This window comes from Dermacentor albipictus, chromosome 1 (genome assembly GCF_038994185.2).
Source record: "Dermacentor albipictus isolate Rhodes 1998 colony chromosome 1, USDA_Dalb.pri_finalv2, whole genome shotgun sequence".
NCBI lineage: Eukaryota > Metazoa > Arthropoda > Arachnida > Ixodida > Ixodidae > Dermacentor > Dermacentor albipictus.
The window spans coordinates 445,739,295-445,754,065 of record NC_091821.1 but is presented as its reverse complement, the minus strand read 5'-3'; the positions used below and the strand labels follow the sequence as shown (position 1 = coordinate 445,754,065).

At 45.4% G+C, this 14,771-nt stretch overlaps 1 protein-coding gene across 1 annotated transcript in view; it reads left to right on the top strand.

Moving 5' to 3' along the window:
* Positions 1 to 206: 206 nt before the first annotated feature.
* LOC135903100 (uncharacterized) overlaps positions 207 to 14,771 on the top strand; it is a 65,520-nt gene continuing 50,955 nt past the window's right edge. Inside the window, exon 1 of the mRNA XM_070537240.1 lies at positions 207 to 448. Coding sequence (XP_070393341.1) covers positions 369 to 448 — 80 coding nt within the window. The 5' untranslated portion in view covers positions 207 to 368. The remainder of the gene's footprint in view (positions 449 to 14,771) is intronic.

Genomic DNA, 14,771 nt, shown 5'->3' with positions numbered 1-14,771 from the left:
GTAGTATTTATTGTTTACGCTATAAATTAGGTAGTTCTTAGTAATTTATGAAGGTTAGTTGATGAAAAATTATTGTTAATTAATTAGTGGTTCTTAAATGCCGTTATTTTCTGTTTGAAACGTTTTTACAACTGAATACGATAGTGAAACTATGTGAAGCTGTGAACGGCTTTCGGACTCAGTTATTCGGTTGCAGTTGTGCGGTGGTTCACGCATCGTGCTTCTTGATGAAAGTATTTTCTTTTCGGACATCATGACGCACATTTTAGTGGAATGCTTTAACGACGATAAGTGGGACGTTTATCCGGAGAAGTGGTTGGCTCACCCAACAACTAGTCTTCTACTGATGTGCGAGCCTGACGGTTTTGATGAGTTGCGCGGCAGAGGCCATGATGCCTGTTGGAGAGAAGGCACCCCTAAACAGTCGCAGCCGCACTTCTGAAGATAGGTAAGTAATCTCGTTTTCTTGGTCACGTAGCCTTCTTTTCTATTTTGACATTGACGAGCGTGACATGTTAAGCACACCGTTCACTTTCTTGAAGCAAACCGCATGCCCCGGAGCAAATGCGCGCGATACTAACTGTCGCTGCCGCCGTCACTTCGTTTGAACCAATGGTAGGCGAAGAGGCAGCGGCGCCCCATGTGCGTAAAATTGCATTGCTTCATTTGTTCATGTATAATACCGTTTCCTTCATTTGTATGAGAGAACACAATTGGAACATAAGGATAGGCTTCTCGGCGCAGTGATAATTTTTTACAGTGGCCACGTCATTTTTCATGGCGGCTCACGTATGCCGTCTAAGCGCTTGTTATCGCGTTCCGATACGTGAGAGGCGCGCTGCCTTTCAAGGTATTGAGGCAGGCACTACGAGTTTAGGAGAACCGCGACAAATAATCGTGCAGCAGGTGTGCAGCTGTGCACACCAGCTGTGCACACCACACTCGTACCGGAAGGCAGTGTTGCACTTCACGCTTACGCATTTCGTAACTATGGCGGCCTCCGTGGCAATTTGGGGATCGAGGTCGTGGATACGATCCCTGCAGCGGCCGCATTCCAAAGGAGCGGAATGCAAAAACGCTCGTGCATTGTGCATTGTATGCACGTAAAAATTTCCAGGAAGTCAAAATTAATGCGGAGCCCCCAACTACGACGTGCCTCATAATCAGATCGTTGGTTTGGCACATGGAACATCAGAATTTTTTTTTCCGTAGTGGCTCATCGTATACCATACGGTTAGTGTGATCACCTTTTGTGCCGTAGCAGTTAAGCGCGCCTCGATTTAGGTTGCGGCTAATGATGCGGCGCACCGCGAAATATATTTCGCCTCTCTGGGATTTTCGGAGAACGGCCAACCGATTAGTCACAGCTTCCGCGCGGTGACTGTACATGGATACACAGCGCAAATGAACAGAGGTGTGGTGACGTGGTCAAAGAACACAGCGTCCGACGGGCTCACCTTATCGTCTATCACCGCCAAAACTACCGCAGTAAGCATCTTTATCTAGCGCGGCGGTTTGCCGTTGAAGACGTACTGTACAATTTTAATAAGCGATAACCGAAACATGCCACCGTTCTCTGCTGCCTCTTTGAGTTGGACCGATCCGAATATTCGTTGTTTCCAGAAGCGAAAGGAGCGCCAATCGGCGCGCTGTCGCCTCGAGCTAAGCGTCGCACTCGAGCACCGTTTGCGCGGTGAAGAATGGCGCGTGCATGAAGCTAGCTCACTGCGCGGACGCTACCGCGCAACGCAAGGGCGTGTGCGCGACGTTCTGCGCACAAATCGCGCGAGATGATCGGAGCCACGCTGGAGCGCGGCTAGCTTCAAAGAAGCGGTACATGTTCTCACTCGTACAGGCACGCTCACGCTCGCATCGCTCTCGGCGTATGTTTAGGTCATCCCTTCTACTAGACTTCTACCAAAAGATTCGATATCTGTTTGGTATGGGCTATGCACTGTCGCGTGGTCTTTGGTTCTGCGAGAGAGCCGAGAATATTTTTCCCGCTATGAAACATCGCTGTGCGTGTTTTAGCTAACATTTACCGTAGCAACCCATTCCTTCCTTTTCTCGACGGCACTCGTAAAGAGTCCCAAACTTTTACTTGTCAGTATAGTGTGTACTTCTATTTCGTGCGTAGTTATGTGCAGTGCGTGGCAGATTCTTAATCCGCGCAATCTCACTTTCTGTCCACATTCCCTTCTCACAGGTTACGTATGCAGTAAATTCCCAGATGCTAAAGTGTTCTACGCCAAAAGCACCTTGGCGTCGTGCAAGAGACACCCGTTGATATGTGGCTGATTCATTAGCAAGCTCGGATCAAGTGGGATTTTCAACTATTTTTTGTGTTACTCTGTGGTGTACCAGCTGCTGCATGGACGCTGTGAAGGCTTACTTTCGATTTGCTCTGGCGTTTAGTAGTAAAGGATGGGCTACCTTTTGAGGGGAGGCATTTACTTTTGTTTGTGAGAATGTTTACCAGCCTAACCAAGTGATACGTGGGTACTGTAAACAGCAGCACGAACAGAGGCGGACGACGAAATAGGTAGGAGCACACACGAGCGCAAGCTCTACTAAATGTTTGCTTTTGATGACAAAGGTATTAAACACACTGGTCAACTTGGCAAAGGTAAAAATCCGTGCGTGCGTGGCAGAAACAGCCACGTCCGACAAGAAAAAATATGAAAAAGCCATGTCATGTAGAATAAACGTGCGTGAAAAACGAGAACTATCGGTCAAATCTATTGAAAAAGCGAAAGATTTGTCCGATAAGTGATACTACCCAACGGGAAATACTCTTTTGAGAACAACTTTTTCCCACTAAGGGCAACAGATAACTTGGTTACGCAATTGTTTCGTTTGTGATCAATAAATATTGCTTCTGGAACTCCTCTGGTGTTGCGGTATAGAGCAGAAAGAACGATTCTTTCATCACAGAGACAAGAACACAAAAGGACTTATGGAAGCATTATTTATTGATCACGAAGAAATATTCATAAGCAAGATTTCTGTGACCCTTAGTGGGAAAGAGTTGCTACAGTACTTCTCGTTAATATCACTTACAGGAGAAACCTTTCAGTTTTCATGTTTTTGTTAGTTTTTGACGCACACGTTTATTCTACAGGACGTATTTCGGTCCTTTTTTGTTGTGCCGGGCTGTGTATGCTGCGCATTCATGGCTTTTTCTTTGTGAAGTTGGCCAGTGTGTTTAAAATCTTGGTCTTCACGAATAAACTTCTACTTGAGTCAGCGTTCATGTGTGTTCCTACCTTAATTCATGCTTCTCGTCTCTGTTTGGGTGGTTGTGAAATATAAATGTACACCGAATTGGCGAAGTGTCCATAGAATTGATACATGAAGTTATTTGCGCTGTTCATTTCAGGAAGAACGTTATAGGGTCTTATCTTCTCTTTGTTTTTGACACTGAGTACATTTTTCTAGTTCAATTTCAAGGAGTCCCCTCAGGAAGCCAATAAGAGTGATGGTAACTTCCTTTGTGTGTAAGATTTATTAATTTCATCCATTCAAGGCATGACATGGCACATGCCTGATTGTAGGTTGCAAGCATTCGTAGTAAGATCTACTTTTCGGTTCTCATGACGCTTCCTTGTACTGCGCTGCATTCTCCAGGCACATGAACCTTTTTATGCTCTAAGTGCATGCGTTCTTTTTCTATATGTTGGAGCGAAAATTGTAAACTTAAATATGCATATATATCATTTTCCTTGTAATCTTTTTCAACATGGGTGCGCTGTAGCTCCCTCTGTCTTTCAGTTACTGCTTTGTCCCAATTTTTATGCAACCTTTATATGTTTTATGCAGCAAAATTCTGGTGCTATTTTAATAACATTTTATCTGTGAAATTGAGGTAATTGGTGTTTCGTATATGGTTTATTTGCGTTTTTCACTGTCTCAGCAATCGGGCTGTCGATTCATTGGAACCTTTTCTCATACTGTAAGACTATTTCTGACTTATCTCTTTATCTTATCTTTATTGCAAACTTATCAGACTTATCTTTATTAGCAGACTTATCTCTTAGCAGACTTATCTCTTTATTGACTGAGGTAGCACTTAGTTGCTGGGTATAGGAAAAAAGGCCCCAAAAAGTGCTTTAATTAGCTTTGTGCAAGTCCAGAAATATTACCTGAAAATGAGCTCACTAAATTGAGGAAATGCCACTAACGAACTCCTCTGTACCCCAAATTAACATAATCAAATGGCGTACTGTTTGTTCTTGACTTGTGCCACGGACATAAGCTGCTTTCATTACACAAAAGCTTTACAAGTTTATTTCTGAAGAAAGCAATCCTGGCTTGTCAGAAACACGATTCAGGTGTTCATCATGCCCGACAACTTTCTAAATGATGTCTCGTCAAATAGCTAAGTTGAGTGATGCTATTTTATAAAATAATTGGGCAACATGAAAATATATATATCTCGAAGACAAAGCTCAGGCAAGTCTACTTTGGTACTTCATTAAATTTTAATCACGGTGAAAGACGTGTGCTAAAGGTTGTATATATTTACGTGAAGTCATTCGTTTCAAGTTGGTTATTTTGCCTTCTCACAGTCAGCCGTAGCTCTTCCTGTGATGTGTTAGTGTGCGCAACATTTTAATGTAACATATTCAGATGTTTTTTGTGTATTCACATGCAAGCAGCTCCAAGTGTTCATGTGTTCAAAGTTGGTTGTTGCAAGGGTATGCTTAAGCCCTGCCTTTTGAGTCGCTTTGACTTCTAGTCATAAAGTTAAGTCGAAAGTGAAGAGCACAATGATCGTTTTGATTGGATTCATATGTACAGGTCTTTTCAGATGTATTTACACTGCTAGAGTGCTGTAGGTACTAGCCTGTGTCTCCAGGTTCGATGTAGTGGTGCCTTATGTACTGTAATAATGTTTCACGTGCACACATCCTTAGTGTAAATAAAGGTACTTCAAGTTGATCAGTCTCTCCTTTGATTTTGTTTGTGTTTGGGAAAGTTATGAGCAGGCACCGGGGCATGCAAGTGTGAACAGCGAAGCAATTTCAGTATATGAATAAAAATACACTAGCCCAACGAAACGTCAATCATATTTCAATGGCGACTTCTGAAATCTCAATGGCATCTCAACTGTGGCACGATATGCTTTTCAATGCTGTGGCAATAATAACTCAACAACAGGTCAACAGAACTACTACAACGTTAGTTCAACGCAGTATCAATGGTAACTCAACAACCATTCAACAAAACAAACACAACGGGCCGTCTAAGCACAATGGACTTTCAATGGTAACTTAACAATTATTCAACATTGAGGTACCCAATGGTGTTTCAATTCGATTTCAGTGGCCAATATTCAAGAGTGCTCAACACTCAACCCAACAATTCTCCAACATACTCTCAATAATTCCTCAATAAAAAACTCAACATTGACCAACAATATTTCAATGCCTTCTGAAGAATTTTTTTTGTACGGGCATGCCCTCCATCTTCTACAAACATAAATGAGACCATGAGTTTTGCAGGCGTGGCTTCCTTGTCGCCCTAGGGTTTCAAATACTTGCAGATTTCCCCACGAAGAAGTGTTGCTGTCGTGCTTTCGTATGTATGCATTATAACACATATACGTAAGTTGTAGGCAAGTTGCGACCTCTAAGTAGTCAGTTTGGATTTTGATGACCGACGAATGCGCTCGCTGCTATAGTTACGCTTTCAATGTTACTGAAGTGCGGCGCGTAATAGTTAAAATGGTGAGTCACAAGTATGACAGCGACGGTGTCCGGTTCTGCACGGGCACATTAGTGTGGCAGTATCGCACGAAAACCCACACATGGCGCCAGCTAACTGAGAAAAGGTAGTTAAAAAATAAACAAACAAGAAAACGCTGACAGAATATACGAATGAGATTTACGGTGTTCCATCAAATGTCTCATTTTGGCTTGTAAATAATTTTTTGTGTGCCATGGATTTCGCCAAATAGAGAAGACAAATGAGGACGTCTGAATATTTCTTGTTATTACAGGGCAGGGCTCCTGATGAAAAAACCTTTACTGCGTCCTAATACAGCCCGTTAAGTTATTTTTGCGGCGATACGGCCAGCGTAATTTCTTTGCTGAACTTTGCTCGTAGCGCGCTAAATATAAAAAAGTGCCGCATAATTTCGCGCCAACATGACGAGACACCAGCGGTCCCAAGAGTCGCTTCAAGAACGGATAGCGGCCCGAATATATAGCCACCTGGTCGATGCAATAGGCTGCGGTCGTCAACACGAACACGCAGCTTACGATAAACGGACGGCCACTCCGACAGGTTACCACTTGCAGACAGAATACCGAGTCGGGCGATCAGATTTAGTTCCTTCGAATTGCTTTTGGGACCGCTTATGCCACGGTACGCATGCATCCACTCCAATGACACATGTCGTATTTAGCGGCTTACTTCTACGGCGCGAAAAAAATTGCTTACCCAAGAGATAATGCGATAAAAAACGACTGAGTTAGTTGTTCGAGGGTACACATGCTGTTTGACAATCGCAAACGAGGCCAAGAATTTAGAAACTGGTTTTTGTTTTTTACTCTTCGCTAAATGGTCACGTAGTTTGCAGAGAAAACTGCCCTGGTGGTGAAAACAGAACCGATCACAGAGCAACCGTAGGCCTCGTAACGATATGTTGTACGAGCTTCCTCTTCAGTAATACAGCTTCACTAACCTTAGCTTGGTCATCCTGTATATGCTTGTCGTGGCGCATCCGACTGGCCAGCCGGCATGTCAGCCTACAAAGCCACATGCACCTGTTTATGAAGATATCGAACCTCGCCCTTTATAGAGTGGAGGAATACCGTACTATCGCGGTCAGTATGAGCTACAACGCGCAAGTTCGTGGCAAAGCATTCGCGCGCTTTAGCTCATACTCAGAGCGAAAGGACGCTATTACACTAGATTCTGCAACACCAGACATAAAACCTTTCAGGTATGAATCTGTACGTAAATGTTCTTGTGTGGTCATAGCAGCTTGTTAAATATATTATACAAACTCTGCGATGACAAGTTCCTCGCCAAACATTTCCATCAATTTTAATTCATGCTATTGTGGCGCTATACAGAAGACGTGGGTGCTAATTACTCTCCTGAGATGTCATCGCACAGTTCTGCGCGCTTAAATTAAAGGAAGGAAATATTGCCTGATGGCAAACGAGCGTCGTGGGAACAGCACCAGTGGTCCGCTCACAGCACGGGCATCGTCCGCTGTTCAGGATGCTGCCGAATTAGTGTCTTGTCCCGGCCAGCCGCTACTTAGCGCCGAAGAGGTACTTGTAGACGAGCACGCCCGTCCCAACGAGTAGCACCGCGCCGAGGGCTTGCATGAGCTTTTGGTGGCGCCAACTGAAGCCTTCCGAGGAGCGCTGCTTGAGGCGCATGTTCTGCAGCATCAGCGATGTCCGCGCGGTCCTCTGCTGTCGCTGCCGCCGGCGCAGCTGGACCTCCTCCGGACTTGATCCCTCGTCTTGCGAGTCGACTCCCGTAATGTTCTTTTTGTCAACAGAGCTGCTGGCTTCATCGTCGGAAGATCCTTTAAGCCGGGACGTTGACACGCACGCCATCTTCCTTTCTGCCCAGTCTTCTGATGCAGCTGCCGATGATGGTGATGATGGGCTTTTAGAACATGGCGCTTAGCAACAATAAGAAAGCGGCCTGGAATGGGGTTATTGCACGAAATGGAAAGATCGTAATGTTACTTCTATAAAAGAGAGGGGTAGAAAACTGTGACAGAGGGTGCGATAGAATACCGCCTCTGATTAGACACTGCAAGAGAATGGACAATTACATATAACTTATATAGAAATGAAGCATATTCCGCACTTCTCACCGCAAATGATTATATAATATTATGTCTTTGTTGGAAGCACGTCTTTCTTTTCCCGAGTGCTCAGCATCGCAGCAGCAAAGGCACACACCCGGATATGATGATCCCACGGCACTGAAAACGAGGATCGATCAACCAGGATGATGGTGAAAAATATACGAATGAAGAAGACGCCCGTAATAAACGCCCACACTAAAGCCCCGTCCCCACAAGGAAGCGGCCACCCTGGCCACAAGTGAAGGCGACGGAGAACTGCGCGTGAAAGGTTTCATGCGGGAAACATGAATGACATCGGTGCCGCGACAACGGCGGTGTCTGTTGCGGTGACAGCAGGAGTCACGCAATAATGTGAGTGAGTGAATGAATGAGTGAGTGCATGAGTGAATAAACTTTTATTGAGCCCAGCAAAACACAATGAAAATTGCAAGAGGATATTCCCACGACGCGACCGACAAGTCTGGCCTACCGACCCGATCGCGGCCGTGCTAGACAGCCAGAACTTGGTCTTCAAAGGCAGGACTACGCAGGAGCGCGTCCCACACTTCCTTGGGGAACTTCAGGCCTACCGACCCGCGCTCCCAGATCATGTAAGGCAAAGTAGCAGCCTAACCACAGGCCGCGCAAGAACAATTCTGGTAAATGTCAGCATTGATGCTGTTAAGGCACGCCGCATTTGGGCAGGAGTTAGTTTGCAGGAGCCTGAGCGTGACCGCCTGCGGGCTGTTTACCTTGGAATTAGGGGGCGGGAAAAGCCTTCTCTCTAAGTAAAATAATTTAGTAATTTTGTTGTTGGTGATAGGAGCATCTGTGTCCGGGTAAAGAGTTGCCTGATCTGAGGGCAGCGCGGTCGGTAAAGCCACATGCAGCCTCGTGGGCCTACTCGTTTAGATTCGGAGGAACCCCTAGATCACCCCGACGCGGGCAGCAAACAAAATGATGGAGTTTGTGTAGCTGTCACAGTGATCGGTGCCTTTCAGAATATAAACTAGCGTCAAGCTTCCCGGCCTTTTTATAATGCCGTGACGGCCACTTTCAAATCGCTATACACCCTGTCTCTCCAACCGTCTTGCATGACGAGTGCAATCATCACTTGCTCGGCCACCTAGGCAAAGCCGATGACTTTGCCCAGTGTGTCCACGATGGAAGCCGCAGAATCCTTCCCGTCTCGGCACGTGGCAGAGTCGACGAAGCTTCCTTCGACCTAGTCCTTGTAGATTTGCTTTAGTATAATCAGCGCTCTTTCCTTGCGATGACTTGCGTTGTGCATGGGATGAACGTTACGGGGCCACGTTGCAAAGACTAGCTCCTCCAGAATTTCTCGGAGTATATGCCTGTTAGTTAAGTTCTTGGTGGGGGAGAATCCAACATCCTCGAGGATCCGCTTGCTGGTTGGCGCGGTTCCCAGCCGAGTTCGCTGGGCCAGTTCCTGAGCCCCAGCTATCCCCTCCATGGTGTTGTGTATGCCGAGCTGGAGAAGGTCCTCGATATGGGTTCTGCCGGGCAGCCAAAGGACTCTCTTGACGATTTTTTCTAATGAGGCTGTTGAGCTTGTCCCTCTCAACTTTGAGCAAATTCTGCATGGTCACCATGTTGGGGAAGTGCCACAGCACAAAGGCGTTCATGAGCCGAAGCAGGTTGTCCTCCTTCAAGTCACGATGTCTGTTCGTGACCCTTTGCACGAGGTGATAAGTCTTGCCGGTCCGTGCAATGATATTCCGCAACACAGTACCGTAGCTGCAACTCGATTGGATGAACATACCCAGAACTCTGATTGTGGCGACCCTGGGTATCCCTCGCCGCCGCGAACAAGCAGGTGAATGTCGCCTTCGGAGACTGGTTTCCAGCCCTTTGGTCTGCCCCCTCTTTCTTTTCTGTAAAGAAGAAGCTCGGATTTGGTCCATGAGCAGCTGAGTTCAGTAGGCAGCAGGTACTGCTCCGTGAGGTCTACGGCCTCTTGTATGGTGCTTTCCACTTGCCCTTCGCTGCCGCTGGTGCACCAGATCGGGGTGTCGTCGGCGTAGATGGTGTGTTTGATATCTTAAACTTTCGCCAGATTTCTCGAGAGGCTGACCTTGCAGATATTGAAGAGAGTGGGTGAAATGGCAGAGCCTTGCGGCATGCCTCGTGTGCCTTAGAGCACCTCGTCGCAGACAAAGTCGCCGATCTGCAATTTCGCTTTCCACCCCGTCAGGAACGAAAAGACGTAGCTTTGCAGTATGGAGCCCAGCCCGACGGCCACCACGGATGCCAGGAAATATTCGCGAAGAATGTTGTCAAAGGTCATCTGGAGGTCGAGTGCGAGCAGGGCCCTGGTGTCCCTGGTACTGCCATCGATGATTTCATGTTTGATCATCTTCATGGCGTCCTTCGTCGAAAGGCCGGCGTGGAAGTCAATCATGTGGTGAGTATAGACGTTGTTGTCTTCGAGAGATTTGCTTAGTATGTTAAGTACGATGTGCTCCACCACCTTCCCGACGCTCCTTCCCGCCACCTTCCCACCACCTTCCCGATGTTCAGGATGATGTTGGCGGCCTTCCATTGCTCTCAGAAGCTCCCGTTTCTCCACGTCTTGTTTCATTTCATTTCATTTATTGAACTCTCAAGGCCAAAGGCATTAAAGAGGGGAGTGGTTACAAAACAGAAATCCATAAATAAGTGCAATGCATATTACAGAACAAGTATTATCATATTCCTGTTATACAATGTTAGCTAGTGCAGAACGAAAATGCTGGTTATCAATTATGTCGACTATACCTGCGGGAAGGTGGTTCCATTCGCTTGATGTGCGAGGCAAGAAAGACTGAAATGCAGTTTTAGTGTTACATGTTTCAATGCCAACTTTGTGACGATGGTCAATGCGGTTGGACACGTATCTGGGGGACAAAATGAGGGAATCGCGTAGCATGGGGTGATGGTACAGTTTATGAAAGAGGCTCAAACAATTGTCTGCCGCGGGATGCTAGAAGAGGTAAAGAAAGATTAGCTTTCATGCTTGTTACACTTGCGGTACGGTTAAAGTTGGACAGGATAAAACGAGCAGCGTTATTTTGAACCAGCTCAAGTAAAGTTATCAGTTTTTCATGATGCGGATCCCATATCGCGGCGGCATATTCCAAATTAGAACGTATTAGTGTTTTATCAAGCAGTAATTTCAAAGAAGAAGGAGTTTTGGAAAAGGTACGGCGCACGTAGCCCAACATATGGTTAGCTTTGTTAGTAATGTATTTAGTATGGCGCGTCCAGTTAAGGTCAGCAGAAATATGAACACCCAGGTATTTATTTCAAGTAACCGCTTCTAACGCAACGTTATTTAGGTAGTATACAGGCGGAGAGTTGGACGTCCCCGTAATTATGCGCAATGAGCCCGTCAGATGTTTTGAGGATTTCTGCCTTAATTTCATTTAACGTATATCGCAACCTACGCATACTAAACAACGCACTTCTAGCATTTTAGATCTCATCCTAACCAGTAACCTGCAATGCTTATAACCGATAACATTACCCGAAGCGAGCGACCACAATTAATTCACGTCACCTTTTTGTTTCAGCCCCTAAGGCGCCGTTTAGTCAAAAAAACAATCCGCTTGTACAATAAAGGTAATCATGACGCTAATAATGTGAATGCATCCTTTCCGACGTTCGTGAGGTAATGTTCTACACGCTATACTTATGAAAACTTCACCATATTTAAAACAAGCTAGGTGATCTCGTTAAGTTCATGCCGAGAAAAACGTTCAGCGGAAACCGAAAGGAGCTACGGTTCACTAAAACACTTAAGCCACCTGAAAACCATAATAAGCGTCTCTATCGCTCAGCTAAACTAAACCGACACCCCTTTGCTTGAGAGAAATATTTCTTCGCGGGATACGATTACCTGAAGACTATATGGAATGCTAAATGCTGTCTTTTCTACGATAACGTGCCTAAAATGTTTACGCACTGCCCTCGTGAATTTTGGCAAAGATTAGACCCTCAGGAGGCGCGCATGATCGGCGGGCTAAATGCACATGGCGAAGTGGTCAGTCACAGCGAGTGCGCTCACAGTTCTAACGCAGCTTTTTTCTCTACATTTACTAATGAGACTTCAATTCCAGACCTTCCCACATCTACTAACATAACTGCGCGTGTGTCACCAATTATTTTCTCGGCAGGCGTCATCACCTTGATCATTGAAAACATCAAGTGTCCATCGTCAGCAGGTGTAGATGGTATTACCTAAAAATTTTAAAAATATTAAACACGTATCTACTGCGTACCCAACTGTCTTCTTGCACTCACTCTTTACAGGCATAATTGAATCCGACTGGAAAGTGGGCAAGGTCGTTCCAGTCTTGAAACCAGGCAAGATAGACACCCCGTGAAATTGTCGTCATAAATTATTAACTAGTGTCCCCTGCAAAATCAAGGAACACGTCATGTACTCGCACACTATGAACTTAGACTCAATCTGCTTTTTTCTCCCCTGTCAACATGGATTTCGAAAAGGGTATCCTTGTCAAACGCAGTTGGCCATTTTCTGTCCCGAAATGCATGTTAACCTCGACAGTAATCTTCAGATGGATGCCATATTTCTGAATTTAGCAAAAGCACTCGACATGGTTGCTTATAAACGTTTGCGGCTAAAATTGTGTACGTGAAATTTACACCCTGATGTAGTGAAATTGAGTGAAGCATTCTTGACTAGCCGCTCTCAGTTTGTTTTCGTTAACAACCATTATTCTTGCAGACTACCCATAACGGCAGGCGTCCTGCAGAGGTAGGTCATAGGACCGCTTCTTTTTTATATATATTACCGATATACAAACGAATGTATCATGTAATATTAGTATGTTTGCAGATGACTGTGTAATCTACCGTACAGTTAACAACACACTTGACCACACATTGATCCAGAACGACCTTAATAAGGCACAAGAATGGTGTAACCGCTGGCTAATCAAACTAAATCCTAACAAATATAAACTTCTGACTTCCACCCTTCTGGTTTAGCTTTTTTCGTTGTAATGTTTCAATAGAGAAAGTATAGTTATTCAAATACCTCGGTGACACAGTATTTGTGACCTGTCTTGTGTTCTGTCATCATCTCAGCTGCTAATAAATCAATGGGATTTCTTAGAAGACATATACGTCTTACTCCGCGACAAGTAAAAGCGTTGGCCTATCAATAATTTGTAGGATCAAAACTTGAGCATGCGTCTCCGATCTAGAGCCCCCATCAAACTTATATCGTAAATGCACTCGAGTCAGTACAAATTCGTGCTACTGGGTTTATTCATTTGTCATATTCGTACGATACCAGCATTTCATGATTGGAAGCAGAACTAGGTTTGGCAAAGCTTGCTTTCCGTCGTGAGGAAGCTACCCTCTGCCTCGTCCGCTTATTTTTACAGCTCCCTTAATCACCCACCATATACCACGCCCACTTCATAAATATCTCACCGTCCCGGTCATCCGCTTCACGTTGTACGCGCACGTTCCCGGGTCATCATTTTTCAAGCATCTTTTTTATGTTCAAGCAGCAAGAGGCTGCAACGGCTTTCCACACGCCATTGCAACTATCGCAAGCCTATCTTCCTTATCTGAAGCTGTTACAACCCATATTTCAAATGAACTCTTGTTCTTTATATCTATTTTAGTAACCACCCTTAATGTATAATACCCCTCTAATGGGGTTTTAGGGTGATAATGTGATTTACGTGAAGCAAATTATAAATATTGATGTAATGAAAAACATGCATCATAACCTATAACCGGGTCACGTGACCAGGTTATCAGTTATCAGGCCAGTCACCTGGCCTGGGAACTTCAAGGCCAGGTGACTGTCACCGTCCCATTTCAAAGGGAATGCCATGAAATCATCACCACCATCATTTGTAGCGTCGTATCGTGCCATTTTACACGCGATGTGAAATGCGCGCCGCGTAGCGTCCTTACGAATAAACTTTGTATTGCCGTTCCGTTATATTCCGCCAGATGTCCCGACTTGTAGCAGTCGCGTACAAGATTTTCATGCTGAATGTAGCTGGACCTGGTTAACTCGAGCATGCTAGGTGACTTTTCGTCACCGCCCCTTTCCAAGAGCATACCAATAAGCCATCATCGTCATCATCAGCATCATCATGATCTAAAGCATCAACGTACCGTGCAACGGGTAAGGGGATGTGTCATGTGTGCGACGTAGTCTGGATACCTGTGTTTACTTTTTGGTACGCATTGTGGCCCCTCCTCTCAAGGTACGAATCGCCGCTGAGGAAGCGAATCGTCGAGAAAAGCGCGCACGGCTGCAACGAGGCAGCGTCGGGCTCAGCAAACCAATGTGCAGAGATAGAGACAAGCCGCAGCACAAGCTACAGTTCGCCGTCGACGCCGGGCGGACAGTTCAGATCGTGCTCCTGAAAACAACGCGATGACTTCGCCGCGAAAATCCTGGTGTCGAAAATGAAGATCCTACGGAGCCGCTCCTTCAGCTTAGGTTGTGACTGTGCTGCGTGTACCGAACAGGCACGTGACTTTTCTGGCAGTACAACATATAAAAAAAATACGCCTACATTTACGCTCGTCGCACCACACGGATCACCGAGAAGGCGCTGCTCCTCAGCATGACCACGAAGATTGAGCGGCCCCGCCGTAGATTGCGTCGTAGTGAAACATCTCGCAGGCGACGTGCTGCGACTAGCGTCCTGTTTGTAACCACCAGGCGAAGCCATCGTCTGCTTAGGCGCCGTTAAAAGGCTGCTAATAAGAAAATTTACAATTAGCTGCCCTGCCTATTGGCAAACATTGCTTCAGAAGCAAAGACTAATCATCTACAATTAATTTATCCTTAGTGAAATTTTGTTGCAATTAGCCATTGAAAATAAAACGTTAGTTGCTTTCGCCCGCAATTATGACACATTCTGTCAAATTATAGGTGAAAATCTTTAGGGAA